The sequence below is a fragment of the Nanorana parkeri genome, unplaced genomic scaffold (genome assembly GCF_000935625.1).
Source record: "Nanorana parkeri isolate BGI_ZX_2015 unplaced genomic scaffold, ASM93562v1 scaffold930, whole genome shotgun sequence".
Lineage (NCBI taxonomy): Eukaryota > Metazoa > Chordata > Amphibia > Anura > Dicroglossidae > Nanorana > Nanorana parkeri.
This window is the reverse complement of record NW_017307198.1, coordinates 532477-549528: the sequence shown is the minus strand read 5'-3', so window position 1 is coordinate 549528 and position 17052 is coordinate 532477. Positions and strand designations below refer to the sequence as shown.

The window sequence follows — 17052 nt, the reverse complement described above, 5'->3', positions numbered from 1 at the left end:
CCCTCGGTACTGCATCTGCTCTCCTGGTTTGACCTCGGCTTGCCTTGACCCTGATTTCTGGATCACCCTCGGCTAATCTCCTGACACAACCTTCTGCTTGCACGGTTTCAACACCACTGGCACTCGTGCCACTCGTTGTCTGCCTGGCCTCTGTCTCCAACTTCAAAGGCCACAGGACACGAGGTGCAAGAGAAGCCTCCTCACAAATCCAGTCTCCCTACCAGGTACGTGATACAGCGACTGTAAAGAAGGGTGGAACACAGGCCCCTGGGACAGAAGATCTGGAGAATGTCGGTGACGCCTACGGCCGCTATCCGGCGCAGAGGCAGCGGCAACAGGTATAGTGGAGGGAAGGCATAAACCAGACCGTAAAGGTCCTAGGGAGCCACCAGGGCATTCAACACTTCCACCCAAGGATCCTGAGCCCGGGCTATGAATCGTTGGACCTTCCGGTTGAGACGAGACGGCAGAAGGTCCACATCTGGCATCCCCCAGCGAAGACAAAGTTGATGAAAAATTTCCGTGTGCAGGGACCATTCTCCCGGGTCCACTGACTGGTAGTCGGCCTGCCAATTGTCCACCCCCGGAATGTAGACCGCCAGGAGAGGGCCGGAACCCAACTCTCCGCCCAGGACAGAATCCCGGTCACCTCCCGACTTGCGGCCACGCTCTTTGTGTTGCCCTGGTGGTTGACGTATGCCACAGCGGTAGCGTTGTCCGATTGAACACGAACCGACAAGCCCTGAAGACGGGCCGTCCAATGAAGGAGAGATAGGCGAATCGCCCGAAGTTCCAACACATTTAACGCCAGAAGGAACTCCTCCCGCGACCAACGACCCTGCACTGTCCAGGAGCCCGGGACCCCTCCCCAAAGGCTGGCGTCCGTGACCACAGTCCAGCGCAGGGGTAAGAAGGACTTCCCCAACACCAGAGCCGGAGAGCAAAGCCACCATATCAGGGAAACTCTCGCCGCCCGAACTTTCCTGTCCAGAGATAGGGGGGACTTGTCTCAATGTAACAACATGTCCCTCTGAAGAGTCCTGGTGTGGTGCTGCGCATAATGCACTGCCTAGAAGGAGGCCACCATTAGACCCAGGACCTGCATGCAAAAACGAATCGGCGACCACCGGCGAGTCCGCAACAAACGCAGGTTGGAGCGAAGTTTCAGAAGTTTTTCCTGAGGAAGAAAAACTCGGGCCACAAATGTCCAGAACCAGGCCCAGATACACCAGACATGGGGACGGCACCAGACAAGACTTCTTGAACTGTTCAGGATCCATCCGAACTCCTCCAAAGACAGTACCGTGACCCCCAGATCCCCCATCAGAGAAGAATGCGACTCCACCAGCAGAAGATGGTCCAGATATCCCATGATCGAGATGCCCCGGCAACGCAACAACGCCAGAATTGAGGCTAACACTTTGGTGAACACTCGCGGGGCCGACGCCAGGCCCAGGCCGAAGGGCAGCACCACAAACTGGAAGTGCCCCTCCCCCACCGCAAAACGAAGATATCGCTGATGAGAGAGACAAATGGGCACATGAAGGTAGGCATCCTTGATGTCGATGGAGGCCAGCAGGTCCCCCTGATGGAGACACGCCACCACAGACCTGATCGACTCCATCCGAAACCTGCACACCCGCACAAAGGTATTCAACTGTTTGAGGTCCAGGATAGGCCGAACCCCCTCTTTCTTGCGCACAGTAAACAGGTTTGAATAGAACCCCCTGAACCTTTCCAAGAGGTCCTCCACCGCACGGTGAAGCTCCGCCAGTCTTGGAGGGAAAAGTCGCATGTTGGACGAGAAAAACCTGTTCCCGGGGCGAGACAGGAATTCGATCTTGTAACCCGAAGAAACCAGCTCCCGCACCCAGGTTGTTGGAGACGTGAGCCAACCAAAAATCCACAAAGAGTTAAAGACGCCCTCCCACCCTGGAGTCCAGAGATGAGGCCAGACCTTCATCCGGATGGGGGCTTGGCGGCGGGTTTGGCAGACTTAGGCTGCCAGGGACGCTTGGCAGGCTGGGAGGGGGAATGTGTTGAGAACTTACATCCCTTCTCTGAGGAGAGCGGGCGGGTCCCACCTTCTCCGCTCACAAAAGCCGTTTGTGAGCGGAGAAGGTGGGACCAGGCGTGGGTACTGTGACTGGTAGGTCAAGAGTCCCAGGCATATGTACCACTACAGAGTACATGATGTACGTGCAGGCTGCTCTTACAAGAGAGCCGTAGCAGCCAATCCTGCCGTGGCAAAGATCTGCACGCGCTGGCTGGCTAGGCTGGGTTGGACTACAATGATCTAAGGCATCTAGCATGTCACCTTGATGGCAGTTGCTTGAAGATCCGCTGCAAAAAAACTGGAAAAAAAAAAAGAAAAGAAACAACTAAAGAATCGGAACAACAAGCAGGCGGCAGCTTGGCTACCAGCAAGGGCTGCCATCTTTCGTTTGTTTTTTTGCCTAGCATCCTACTCCTGCAGGTGGCGCTAGAACCCCGTGGTTCCAGATCTCTGATCTTCGTCCCCACTGTGTCCTTTAATGAACAGAAAAGAAACTATGCTTCAGAGGGAACTTGAAAAAACAACAACTGCTGTGTTAATGCCACTGACAGACTGCATTACATTTTTAATTTGAGCATTTGGGCCATAGTTTTACTTTAAGCTTAAATGAGAAGATTCTCCATCTCCCACTATTGAAAATATTGGATTGTTTGACTTGAGACAGAAAAAAAAAAAATGAAGTCTGAATTTAAAAAAAAAAGACAATGAATAGAGAAATTGCTTTAAGCAGCTTGAGTGTCAGCATACATTGTTGATGATGTTGCTTTGGATTAGGGCTGTGGAAATTAAAGATTAATTTCTCAATTAATCGTTAAACTTTTTGATCGATTAAAATTATTTTGATCGCTAATGAAAACACTCACCTCTCCGCCGGCTTCCGGGAGTCCCGTCAGCAATCCGGTAGTCGACGTCACCGGACTCCTTCCCCCTTCCCCAAGTGGCTCCGTCGGCTAACGAAGGGAAGGGGGGAGGAGTCCGGTGACGTCTATGTCCGTGATGTCACTGGACTCCTCCCCCTTCCCTTCGTTAGCTGACGGACACCACAGCAATGAAGTAATAAAATGAACTAGGATTACACTAATCCAGCACGTTATTATTCTGAGTTGCCCCACTCAAGCGGCGGCCATATTGAGTGGGCACGTTATTAATCTCGTGCTGGATTAGTGTGATCCTAGTTCATTTTATTACTTCATTGCTGTGGTGTCCGTCAGCTAACATGTGCTGTATGTGTATAGGCCAATGTAGTTGGATCTGTATGTGTGTTAAAATTTTCGTGTTCGATTAATTGAAATTTTTTTTAATCGATCAATTTGGATATGTCTGTTTACATTATTAAAGGATCTAGTGTTTGAATTGGATAAGAGAAAGGGTTGGCTCTTGTTATTGCTGCTTTTGCCATGCATCACCTTGCATTTTTGTAAATGGCCTATGTATTCTGCAATTCACTTTTTATACTCTTTTATACAGGTCGGTGGGAAGCCAATGTCAAATGCATGACAAACACATAATAAACATGTTTCAAATGTACGCCACATCTCCCTGTAAATACCTAAAAGCATGTCGTGTTTGATTTGCTTTAGAGCTCACGAGTGGCCATGTACCAGTAACCCTTTTAAACCTGAAAAACTGTTGGAAATGTTTCAATCTTCAAATGAAAGCACATCAATTTCAATGGAATGTAATTAACCTACCTTTCGATTAGCTCACAGGCTTCCTGTTTGGTGAACTCTGTTTTGTTAGGGTCAAGGTGGCTCTGGAACCACTGCAGTTTCTCACCTTTAAAAAGAAAATATGAATGCCTTTAAAACAGAAATGATGGTTCACCAATTACTCTAGACAAAATTTGCCTTCAACTTTTAACACTGTGGAAAAGATGCATAGCTGTTATGGGCAGTTGCTTAAAGGAGAACTATGGGGTCCATGTTTTTCCCCAGAGTGCTCCTCAGGGTAACGGGAGGACACAAAATAGCGTCCTCCCGTTACCTTAAGCTCAGTATAACGCAAGCTACAGCACGCGGTATACTCAGACGCCGCAGCCGGAGCGGATCCCGACGTAGCTGACGGGATCTGCCCAGCTGCGTGAGTGACAGCTGGCTCTGCCTACCTAGAGGCAGAGCCAGCTGTACCCGCCCCCTCCCCCGTCCGTTCCGCCAGTCAGCGCTGGCAGATCGGAGCGGGGAGAGAGGAATCCAGCCCCTCCCCCTGTCACGGCAGAGAACCGTGACAGGATCGAGAGGCGAGCAAACCCGGTATGTGTTCGCTCACCTCCCGATCTACTGAGCCGACCTGTGACAGTCTCATTGTCACAGGTCGGCTAGAACTACCTCATAGTTCTCCTTTAAATAAAACAAGGAATAACAATATCTTAAAAACTCTTTGGAAGCATTAGGAAAACTGCTTCTTTCAGTTATACGATTACCTGTCTCTGCTGCCAGTTGAATGCTTTGACAGGTGTGTGACAGGTAACGACAAAGCAATAATAAAGAAAGCAGTTCTGTTAACTGCACCATGCCAAGACACAGCTTGTATCCTTCAATAAGAAGGAACACTTTATAATGTAATGATTATGATGGTTCATGTTTTACATAGGTCAGTGGCCAAATATAATAAGTAGGGATGCACCGATATATCGGAGACCGATATATATCGGCCGAAAATAGCTCTTTTGGGGAAATGCCGAAACCGCAAACATTTGCAGATAATGACCCACTTCCCCTGCCCGCCCACAGTACAAGCTCCAAACACTGCCCACCAATCTGAAGCCCCCGCCACCTGCTGTGAGTCTGCCCAGACCCCACTTGGACTGACCTGACTCTTGTGTGAGCGGCGAAAATCATCCTGTCCTGTACAGTGCAGGTATATCAATATTAATACACGGGAATAGATGGCCACATTGAAAATGAGGGATGGAGGCGGGGGATGTCGCATTAGTGGGGTCGGCACATGGCATAGCTATGAATTCCTTCAGGCCCGTTCCTCTAATCCGCAGTTATTTGCTGTGCTTACAATCAGCTCCGGCATAATTTTGCGGCCAGCAGCTGTGTTTTACTTTGTTCCAGCCTGGACGTCTTCTGCACTGCGCATGTAACTCCGCTCCCCCACATCACCCCAATCCCAAGACCCCCCCCAATCACACATCACCATCTCCCGCAGCCTCTGCTCGCTCCGCTTCCCGGTATACCATTTAACGGAGGTAAGATCCTACTGCAGTGACTGAAAACAATACCAAACCTGCTATTGGCTATTTCAAAATTCAATAGCCAATCGCAGGTTGGCTATTGGACCCGCCCACTGCCTGCTGTCAATCAGCAGAGGAGCAGACCTGAATGAGTAAGTTCTCCTTCAGGTCCGCTCCTCTGCTGACTGACAGCAGACAGTGGACGGGTGTGATCCTAGTTCATTTTATTACTTCATTGCTGGTTCACACCTGTTCACACCTAAACTATTATGTCACAGTGTATAAAGCTTATTTGCCAAAAAGTAAAATGTTTGTCTTGCATAATTCTCTTGGTGCACTACTGCACACCTCTATTGTGCCAAATATTTACAAATTCATTCTCGGAACTATTATTTGGTGTAGATTGTGAGACTTTGGGAGTGAAAAATATCACTAGGGAGTATTTTACAAATGGTCCAACAGTTGCAACCTTTGTTTTAAAACTAGGGATGCACCGATACGGATACTAGTATCGGTGCAGATACTGGGCATTTTCACGAGTATGAGTACACGTGAAAATGCCCCTATACTTAGTGACAATACTGGCACTTTAAATATTTAAAACACAAGCAGCTGGCATAAAGTTCTGCGCCTTCTGGGGACCTTGCGGCAGCTTTTTCACAACACCGGCCCGCACATCACCTCCTTCTCGCCGCCTACACAGCCCTGGTCAGACCCCTCCGCCCGCACAACACTGGTGAGACCCGGCAGCCGTCCACACAGCCATAGAGGATTTGTAGTCCTCTATAGCTGATGGTATTCCACATTGCTATATAATGTATTGCTGGGATTTCTTTGCATTCTATAGATGATGGTATTCTGCACTGCTACTGGTCAGACTCTCAGCACAGCCCTGCTGTGCAACACAGAGTATGTAGCTTTATATTATACTACATTGCTGTATAATGTATTGTCGGGATTTGTAGTCCTCTGTCGCTGGTGGTATTCTACATTGTTGTATTATGTTTGTTTTGCCGGGATTTGTAGTACCTCTACAGCTTGGATTCACTGGCGGAACTACCAGGGGCACAGTGTTTATAGCTGGGACCATGCCCTGGCGCTTCACCACTGTTCTAAAATCTGTCACAACACTAAAATAAAGGTATCGGTAACTTGAGTACTTGAGGAAAAGTATCGGCAACCGTACTCGGTCGTAAAAAGATGGTATCGGTGCATCCCTATTTGAAATCAAATTAAATTATTCCTAGAAAGAAAAAAAAAAGCAGGTTTCTGTGCACCGAATAGTTTATCTGGCCCAATATGTCTAAAGAGCCAGTCTTTAGACTTTGTTAACTATACTCATAGAATACATTAATCATCACAGCAAGCAGAAAGTCATTTTACGATGCTCACTTTGCTGTGAAGCACCAATTTTATTCCCTATACTCACAGCAGCATGGATACTGCATACATTTAACCAAATATTTGCATATAAGATGAATAATTACATGTTTATTTTAAAAAGTATAATTTCCCTTCACGTTCATGACAAAACCGATGACTGACATTTTAAAAAGGTGTCCACCGCATACAGTAACATTTAACCACTTGCCGTCCGCCCGTTGTAAAAAAACGGACGGACAGCACTGCAGCATTGGCGGGTTGCCGTCTCCAGACGGCATTTTTTTTCTGCTCGCGGGCACGCACGGGCAGAAAAGCCCCGACCAATGCAAACACCCGTTACCGGGTGTTTCACATATAGACGATCGGCGGCTCCATAGCCCGCCGATCGTCTATATGTGCTCGTTTTTTTCGCAGATCTCTGCTTTATCAGCTTCTTTTGGGGTAAACAGGTGACATTAGGGGTCCTAGAGACCCCTAATGTCTCCATAAAGAGGACCTGTCAGTGTGCCTTTGCTATTATATAGGGGGATTGTTATCCCCCTATATGATAGCAATAACAATAAGTGCAAAAAAAAAATATATAAATTTAAAAAAATTAAAGTAACATATAAAAAAGTAAAATAAAAGTCACGTATAAAAAAAGTGAAAAAAAAACCCCCCAAAATGTTTAACTCCCCCACCCCCACGTTTACGCACCTATAAACGTAAATACGCGCCCGGTGCCCCAGCGCGCAAAAACGACAATTGCGCTACACATGTTACATATCGCCGCGAACGTCGCAGTGAGAGCAATCATTTTAGGGCCATCAATCACTGATAACACTAAACTGATGAGCGGTAACAGCTTTTAAAGCGTCGCCTATGGCCAATTTTGGGTATTATCGTTTTTTGAGGTTTCGCGCGCGCACGCAATTTTAAGGCTTGACATGTTTAGTGTCTTTTTACCCGACGTGACCCCATCTTTTATATTTTACCAAAAAATTGGGTAATAATAAATGTTTTATCATTTAATATAGGGGAAACTGTTTTTTTTTTTAAATTTCGGTAATTTTTCCTTAATATAGTAAAAAAATAAAACCCCCAGTGGTGAATAAATACCACCAAAAGAAAGCTCTATCTGTCCCCAAAAAAGGGTATAAAATTCATTTCAGTACAGCGCTGCATGACGGAATAAATGTCAGTCAAAGTACCGCAGCGCTGAATACTGAAAAATGGCCTGGATGGGAAGGGGGTTTAACACCGCGGATGTCAACTGGTTAAAGTAATGGAACCATGGCAATCAGCATCTACCTTTAACAATTGGATTAAGGTGTCTGTGCTATGTGTATGGATATAAATTCTGGGGTATTTTCCTCATACTCATTAGAACTGAAGAAGTGGCTTGGTCAACTGTAGTCACAGGTACATCAACTCACTCTTTTTCTTTCTTAGGTCCATGTTCAGTGTGTTGTTCACAATGATGGCAAACAGCAGATTGACAACTTTTCTCTATATAAATAGCCTGACTTACATGGGTGATACTAAATACATAAAACAATTCATTTGAAATATCACTATGATACAAATATCCACAATCTTTTCAAGGGGTATTTTAGTATATCTATGTAGAATAAACAATGTATCTTGTTTCATTTTTTTTGCTTTACTCTAAAATCATGCAGGTATAGATGAGACACAATTAATTGCATCACTTTTCAGCAGGAATGAAGATCTATGAACTCTAAGGGTACCAACAAATTTGTCTGTATATGATTTAGTTTGAAAATCCTATTAACTAACCAACAGACAAGTCTGGAACATAAGGTTTTACTCACCGATGATATTTAGTCGTAGGGCTTTTTCAGTTTTTAACCTTTATATGAAAAGAAAAAAAGTTATGAATATCCAAGTATCATTTCTTCAAAAAGAAAATAATGTAGTACATTGTAAGAAACTCAAAATAACAACAAGTAAGGCATGGCAAATACATGAACAAGGTAAGGCGTATGAGCTGCAATATTAATAACCAGTCTGGGTCAACATAACAGCCTACATAAAGGCTGTATCTAGGTAGAAATCACACCTCCCACCCATCCTTATTTTCTGATGCATGCCCTACTCACCTAAGACCTTGCAGGTTCCGAGTGCAAGGACATGGTAATCCAGCATTGTTTATGTGTCTGCACTGGCCAGTCCCGAGACTTGACAGGACACCTCTGTTGGACAGCCAAAAAGGAAGTGTCCACATCATGCACACACAACTGAAGGATCCTTTCAGAAAACTTGGAACTGGAGTGTCATGTAACCATAGATTTTGGTGAGTAAAATGGCATTTACATTTTTTAAGTGCCACAAATTTTTGGAGAGGGTTAGAGGAAACGTTTATGTGTGGGTATCTTAATAAACTGGTCAATATTAATGGGATTTTTTTGCATCTGCAAAACGATCTATACATTAATTACTACAAACTGTTTTGGCATGATTCAGCCCACTCACTCAAAATGATATTTCCCTTTTGAAATAAAAAAAAAAAAGAAGAGATTTAACAGGAAGCCGCTATACTGAGTGATGCAGAGCACTTCCTGTTCATTCACAATTGGAGACACAGTAAAAATGATTATTATTATACAGGATTTATTTATCGCCAACAGTTTGCGCAGCGCTTTACAATATAAGTAAGACATTACAATACAATTCAAGACAAGATGGTAAGGAGGGCCCTACAATCTAAAACGTATAAACTATGTCTTAAATTATTTACAAGCACTCAGCAATCAGTCCTGATCGTTGAGTGCTTGTAACCGCTCTCCATCCTGACTCCTTTGGCTGTTGCAGCAAGCAGAGCGGGTGGTACGGCTGACAGCCGATTCATCCCCTGCACCGCCCTCTCGGCCTTCTGCGACAGCTGTCTCTTCCCCTACACCGCTTTCCATCCTAAGTTATTGCCTGTCACAGGAGACCGAGCAGGGAGTTGCAGGAGGAGAGCTTGGCCTCCTGTGACGCGTTTGACAGTGCTCTCCTCCCCGCCCAGCCTCCTGAAAGTTTCCCACCTAATCGCTGAACGCTACTCTGTGTCAAAGGGGACACAGAGCAGTGCCCAGCAGAGAGGAGGGAAACTATGGATGCACCACAATTTCACATTTTGCACAAAGTACTATTTTCATCCTGCAGTTTTCTATATCCCTAGTGTGCATTTCTGCTGTAGGCAGCAGTATAACCTTAGGTTTTTTTCTTTATTAATAAGCTGCAACCCTCAAGGGGCGATGGAGAAAAAGAGATTTAATATACATAAAGGTAGCTGAATATGTTTCTGAGAGGTATTATTTATTTCATACTGGAACTAAACTTGCAAAAACAAAAATTGCTAGTAGGTACAGTTTGTTTTAGTAAAAGTGGCTTTGTATGTCTAAATACTTCTTTACCTGTTCACTAACGGTTTAATTTTTAATATATAAAGCCTGCAGCACATGCTCAGTGCAGTATATACTCTCAGCCTCTGTAAAATAGGAAGAGCTGCGCTGAGTGGCGTGGGAATGCAACTTCACAGTGCATGCGAGGGATTTGCATCATCAATGTAATAAGGAGTTGCGCTAATATTGCGCAACATAAAAATGTTCAACTACCACCATTTTATTCTATAGGGTCTTGGCATTCAGAAAATATATAATGTTGGGGGGGTTTACGTCATTTTCAGGCCTAAAATGTGGAATATAACATGGGTGCAAAAAATGAAAAAGGGCCTCAGTCATGAAGGGGTTAATGGCCAAAGAAGAAATATAATGTGTTAGCAAGAATTGGAGAAGAGGGGCAGCAGTGATGACAGAGGGCACAAAGCGGTCATTGCTGGAGGAGGGCTAAATCAGAGGTAGGTTTGCCATTATGCGGAAGTATGCAGCAGACTTACACATTATGGCAAGTGTTCCCGCCCACCACCTAAATTCTGCTTTAACCTTTTGACTGCGTCAGAGTAATACAGAAACTGTCAGAAGTTTTACAGTGGTTTATATAGAATTAATTTAATCTACTATTGTTTGACATTTACCCCTTTCAGCTGAGTGTTGACATTCAAAGTAGTAGCATGTTGGTGGCACCATGTACAATGTTCTATACAATATACTCAATTCTGTACACTATGATGTACGTTATATACACTATACCGCACCCATTCCTATATTCAGCTGTGTATTCTGTTCCCTGTAACAAACCCTGTAGAACATATACACCGCCACTGTCTCCGTTGTCCCCTCTTAGTTACCGAACACAGAATTGCAATTTTCACCACAATCAGAGAAGAAAATCACTTACTTTTCCTTTCTGTCCTGTTTATGGCCTTCTCGTGCTAATTGAGCAGCTTTTCTACTGTAAGGATGGATGACTTTCTTGTCTTGTTTACCTTTATTGTGTGGAGCTTTAGGCTGCAAAGCAAAGTACAGGATGATTAAGCATCTTCAGTCAAAAACGATGTGCACACAGTCCTTTGAGCAGAGTATTAACTTCACAGGGTGCTGACTTGCAGAGCAAATTAACCCAAATAAGAGAAGGTTGAAGATTGTTGTATGGCTATCGGTCTTTATAGTTTGCTAGCCTGGAAAAAGTTAAAGGCATTACAAAGGGGGTGCTTCAGGACACTAGTAGACCACCTATCATGACTGTCTTTTCTTATGTTTGCATTTTAGCAATCCACTAACTCGGCCATGCTACAATACAATCAGAATAAAACCACTTGTTGTAATTTTGGAAAATATATTTAAATAATGTGTCTTAAGCTTTCACAAATTAACTAGGAAAAGTGTGGCAACTGCATTAGTCTAGGGGGAGAGGGGGAATTGGGTATACAGGTGTTTTTAGTAAAAGTATGTGAGGGGGGGGGGGGGGGTAAAAGTGCCATGAGCAAAAAAAATGGGTGAAATATGGATCATATGAGACAAGAAGAGAGCAGTAACATGAAAAATCAGCTAAATGGAGGAAAAAAAGGTATCATGATTGTGATGGAGGGAGTCTATAAATGAGTAATGTTACCATAGCTCAGTTACTGTTGAAATTTAACGTAGGCATTATCCCCACCAGAATCTCTAACTTACAACTGATTTCCTTGTAGTGAATATTGCATAGAGGCAATGCCAAATAGTACAGCTTGAAACATTGTCCAGCTAAGTACCATATTTGAATCCAAGTTCAAGGTAGCCTGCCCTGTTCCCCTGTGCACCATATAAGAGTATTAATGTGCCCTATTTAGCAGGATCACCAAAAAGGACAGGGTGGATAGGATGCAAAAGACCCCACAATGACCTAAAAACACAAGGCAGGCAAGGCATCAATAAATTTGTTATAAAAAAAACAGTAAGTGTGTAAGTAAGTGTGGATGGATCATATTTGCTATGACAGCCAAAAATAACATGAGAATACATGGCAAAATGTGGGGGTAAAACGTGAAGCCTATTGCATTAGCAGTGGAAGGCATAAAGCGATAAGATGAACTTAATCACCTCCACTGACATGTGGGCATGACATATGGAAAATTCTGTAGGCAGAACCTTTTCACTTTGGAAATGCAGAGACAAAGGATTTGCTATTTTGATGTACATTCAGAACATGTGCAAGTATAGTAATTGTTAGCATTATCTTTTTGAGGGACAAGGTAGGGGCTAAAAAGATTTTCATCTGGAACTTGGCTAAACAACCAGATCACTTATTTATAATGAAGTCAATTATTTCAATGTGTCTGACCTGTAGTAAAAGGTCCTGAAATCCTGTTTTAAATTGGTTGTGAACCCTTCAGGCAACAAACTTGCTTATGTGTGTATGTGCAAATGTTCTTTTCTTTGGTTTATCTTACTTGTTAGCGGCTAAATTTAGAACATAGAAACATCTCCATAGCAACACATTATGATAGATCCTAATGGATATTCTTTATCTATACAACATGCAAACTTCAGGACAGCTGTTGGAAAATGTTCATAACTGGTTTCTATGACCACAAATTGTGTTTCTGAAACATTTAAATCACAAATAACAATATTTAAAGGAATAGTCTGTAGAAAGAGTCCAGATGTATAAATGATATTTTTTTTTTACAAATGCAAGAGCAGTCAACTAATACAGTATGATAAAACAGGTTACAGATTGCCTGTGCAGCCGAGTTCTACTTCATTAGACCAGGCACTTTCAGCAGACCTCCCCAACATCTAAACGGCATAATTACCGAAATAAATAAATGGGAAGAGGATTGTACTTTCTACTAAGCAGAGTGCCACTCTTGGAGCAGGACTTTCCAGTTACATCTGTGATACAAGAGATTGTCCTATCCACATTATCAGAGTTTGTGCACAGCACATGGCATAGGCCACAATGTGTTAGAAAGGTAAATTGTTGCTTTACTTTTAAAAGAATTGAGAATATTTCCTGCTAAATCTCAAGAATGATACTTTGGCCACCTAGCACACCTCTGCTACAGAGAGCAATACCAGCTTTTGATGACAAGAGTGTACTAATTTATTCCCTAGTATACATTACATCTATTGATATTTTTGTTGAATACATTATTGAAAAGACAATTTTTTTTCTTGTTCAAGTATATCACATGCATCTGTGGGATTGTTTGGTTAGATCTACAGGTCTATTCACTAAAAGGGCGAAGAGTTTGGAGAAGGCAGGAGAAGTGAACAATCTAGGACAACATAGCTGAACTGGAAAGTGAGCTGAATTGGAGAATTTTTCCAAATCAGTTATTTGGGCCTAGATTGTTTGCTTATCTTGCCTCATCCAAACTCTTCACCCTTTAGTGAATAGACCTGCTAATGTTTGGGTACCAAAATATGTTGAAAAAGTCAACATTTTCTATGGGGTGTACTTGCTTTTTCAAATGTACTGTACATGAGTAGCAGGGACTGATTTTTCTCCTAGCTGCTCATCAGTATGCCTAACAATGGCACATCTACACCAAATATATACAAGAGAAAAAAAAAACCCTCCCATTGTAGTGGAGCTACCCCCACACTGCAAGAGTTAACTGCACATTAATGTCTAGGGGACCCGGATAAAGGACTTTTGCTTACCTTATCCTCTCTCCCCTGACAGTCGATGCTCACGTCCTTTCCGCTACACTCCAGCTTGTGGACCATACATCGGGGTCCTCATGTATAATGCAGGGTTACGGGCCCTGCATTGTACCTGATGACAACAGTGGGCCTCTGACTGCTTGAGTATAAGGGAGAATAATCGGTGGACACTAGTCTTGGAGACTGCAGGAGCATGGATAAAGTAAGTAAAAGTCCTAAACAGATTCCCTAGACATTAACAAGCAGTTAACCCTTGCAATTGCAGGGGGTAGCCCCACTAAACAGGGATCTCCCACCGGAAGAGAGGCTTTAAAGCAGACTATACTTATTTGTTGGGAAACATCTGGCACCTTTCTGGATCTTAAGCTCACCCACAGAGACAAGACCATTACCACCATCACACATTTCAAACCTACTGCTGGCAACTCATATCTACACTATGACAGCTGCCATCACCCCCGATGGAAACAAAATGTCCCAAAAGGACAGTTCTGGAGGTTAAATAAAAATTGCACCCGAAAGGAAGATTACCGCAAACAAAGTATCCATCTAAAAAACAAATTTCTAGAGAAGGGTTACCCCAAAAAGCTAATCAACAGGGCCCAAGAATCCTTCCTAACAGAAAACACTGCACCCAATAGTAAAAACAAAAACAAACACAGGACAGTGCGATAAGGTTCATCACACCTTTTAATAACAAATTCAAAGCCATCGAGTCCATTCAGAGAAAGAATTGGTACTTACTCCAATGTGACCCCAAACTAGGCCCCATACTCCCGCCTAAGCCCACAGTAGTTTTCAAGAAAGCTAAAAGCATCAAAAACATAGTGGCGGCCAGCAAACTCTCCACTAAGAAAAACAAAACAAAAACCTTCTTCTTCAACAATAGAACAGGAGTACATCAATGCAAAAAACTACTCTATTTAACTTGCCAATGTATTACCCATGGCCAAACCTCGTTCCTGGATAGCTCTGGGAACACATTTCCCATACATCAGTTTATCACTTGCGCCCACGACTATGTCGTTTACGGCCTCAGATGCCCTTGTAACCTCCTATACATAGGCCGCACCATCCGCCCCTTACGCAAACGCATAGGAGAGCACAGAAGATTTATTGAGAAAGGAAATACCGAACACAGCGTCCCACATCACTTCCTCCACAAGCATCAGAAAAATATTAAATTCCTACAAGTCTTTGTCATCGAGCAAATCCCAGATCGCCTACCTACAGCAGAAAGATTTCATGAACTATGCAAACAGGAAACATATTGGATATATAAGCTTAATACACTCTCTCCCCACGGCCTCAATGAGGAACTCGAAATCAGCACCATAATTTAATTAGACTACCGCTCTTTAGCAGTCAACTGTAAACCAGCACCCCTGCATAGTAGCATTCAACCTATCTTGAACATACATTCCTGTCCCTTACTGATTCTCCCACGCCCAGCAGTTCTGACACACCATTGGACACACCCCCTACCAAATGGCGTCATAAACCCGCCCGTTCTTAAATCTGCCGCCAGAATCTTTTTTCCCCTCACCCTGGCTTGACTATGTCTTTGAAACGTGTTGCCACGTAACCATAACAACAGGAACTTCCGTCCCACGTCTGGGATGCCTCGCACACCACCTCCGGCCAGACCGGAACTTGTGGCATCTGCGCCCGCCTCAGCACCTGCGCGCACAAACCTACACGTCCCGCCGACATCACCGCTCCACAGTGAAGGAATCTAACCAGCGTCCCCCCATCCATCCTCGGACCAGACGGGACCCCTACGGCACCCACGGACGAGACCACCACCCCTCCAGCTGCCCTTCAGCAAACCGACAGAGCCAGCACACACTTCATTCAACACAGAGGAATCCACAGGAGTGACTGCAATCAACTTTCCACTACAGAGACCCCGACGTCCTCAATAGCCACAATGCCAGCACTTCCTCTCTGCTCCTTCCTTCTCCACAGCCAGTGATGAAATGACTGGAGTCAGAAACTAATGGGATTGGTGACTTCTTTTTACTTCAACACGTGACAGTTCTTGGCCTAGCTATTGGCAGCTAGACCTGAGCACTGTCACGAGGGAGAAGTTCACATACTCCTCTATAACTGGAATTGCTGAGTATTTAGAGGAGGGAAGAGCGGTGCAGAAGCACTGGTAACGCGAGTATAAGGAGGTCAGGCGGGGGCCCTTTGCACAGACACAGGCACTTTGCCCTGAAAACACATATTTCTGCATTCCAATAAATATATAAAAAATAAATAAATAAAACTTGAGTAAATATACAAAATCAATGCTCGTCTTCCAGGCAGTTATACTTAAAGGAGAACTATGGGGTTAAGGCTTTTCCCCATAGTTCTCCTTAGGGTAACGGGAGGACACAAACTAGCGTCCTCCCATCACCCTAGGCTCAGTATACCGCGAGCTGTAGCTCGCGGTATACTGAGACGCCGCAGCTGAAGCGGATTCCGACAATTATGCCGGGATCCGCCCAGCTGCGTGAGTGACAGCTGGCTCTGCCTATCTAGAGGCAGAGCCAGCTGTACCCGCCCCCATCCGTTCCGCCGGTCAGCGCTGGCGGATCGGAGAGGGGGGAATCCAACCCCTCCCATGTCACGGCAGGGAGCCGTGACAGGATTGAGAGGTGAGCGAACGCCGGTATGTGTTCGCTCACCTCCCGATCTACTGAGCCGACCTGTGGCAGTGTCATTGTCACAGGTCGGCTAGAACTATGAGGCGAGTGAAAAGCACTCACCTAATAGTTCTCCTTTAACTGGTTTCCTACTTCTCCAGTCTTCCTCTCTTTGTGACTGATCACCGAAACGGCTTTCTCTTTGCCGCTCCGCCTGTCGCAGGCATTCCCACTTCATCAAGTAGAATGCAGGAGCAGCAGTCTTGCATTGTACGTGGGAATGCCGAGGGCCCACCAACAACCCGGAGTATGGAAGAAAAGAGAGCTGGCTGCCGGGAGAGTGAGACAAAATAGAGCTGAAACAACAAAATCGCTTATAATCGATAATGAGAATCGTTATTGATTAGTTGCAGCCGCTATTGCTCTGCTCCACCCTGCTCCTCCTTGCTGAGAGCCGCTGCATGCTGCGGTCTGTGTCCCCTTCAATGAGAGGGGACACTGAGCGCTGCAGCCAGCACCCAGTGGGGAGTAGAGGACGCAGTGCCTCTGCATTCCCCTCGCTTCCATGCCCCGTTCCTCCTCTGCTGCTGCATCCACGATCCTCCTCTGGTGCCCCTTCTTCTGCACTATGTATTACTTCAGTTTCAAAAATAATTACAACCTCCTTGGTCTACCCTCCCTTAGTTTTTAACAAAAAGGGAAAAAGCATGGTCACTGCCACAAAGCTTTTCTTCATCCAGGTATTGCTTAATAATAATAAAAAAA

General features: G+C 44.6%; 1 protein-coding gene across 1 annotated transcript in view; it reads right to left on the bottom strand.

Moving 5' to 3' along the window:
- The window catches only part of TMA16 (translation machinery associated 16 homolog), a 46311-nt gene that overhangs the window by 11016 nt on the left and 18243 nt on the right, over positions 1 to 17052 (bottom strand). Inside the window, exons 2-4 of the mRNA XM_018566271.1 lie at positions 10902 to 11011; positions 8432 to 8469; positions 3748 to 3832 (exon numbers count right to left, since the gene is read on the bottom strand). Coding sequence (XP_018421773.1) covers positions 3748 to 3832; positions 8432 to 8469; positions 10902 to 11011 — 233 coding nt within the window. The remainder of the gene's footprint in view (positions 1 to 3747; positions 3833 to 8431; positions 8470 to 10901; positions 11012 to 17052) is intronic.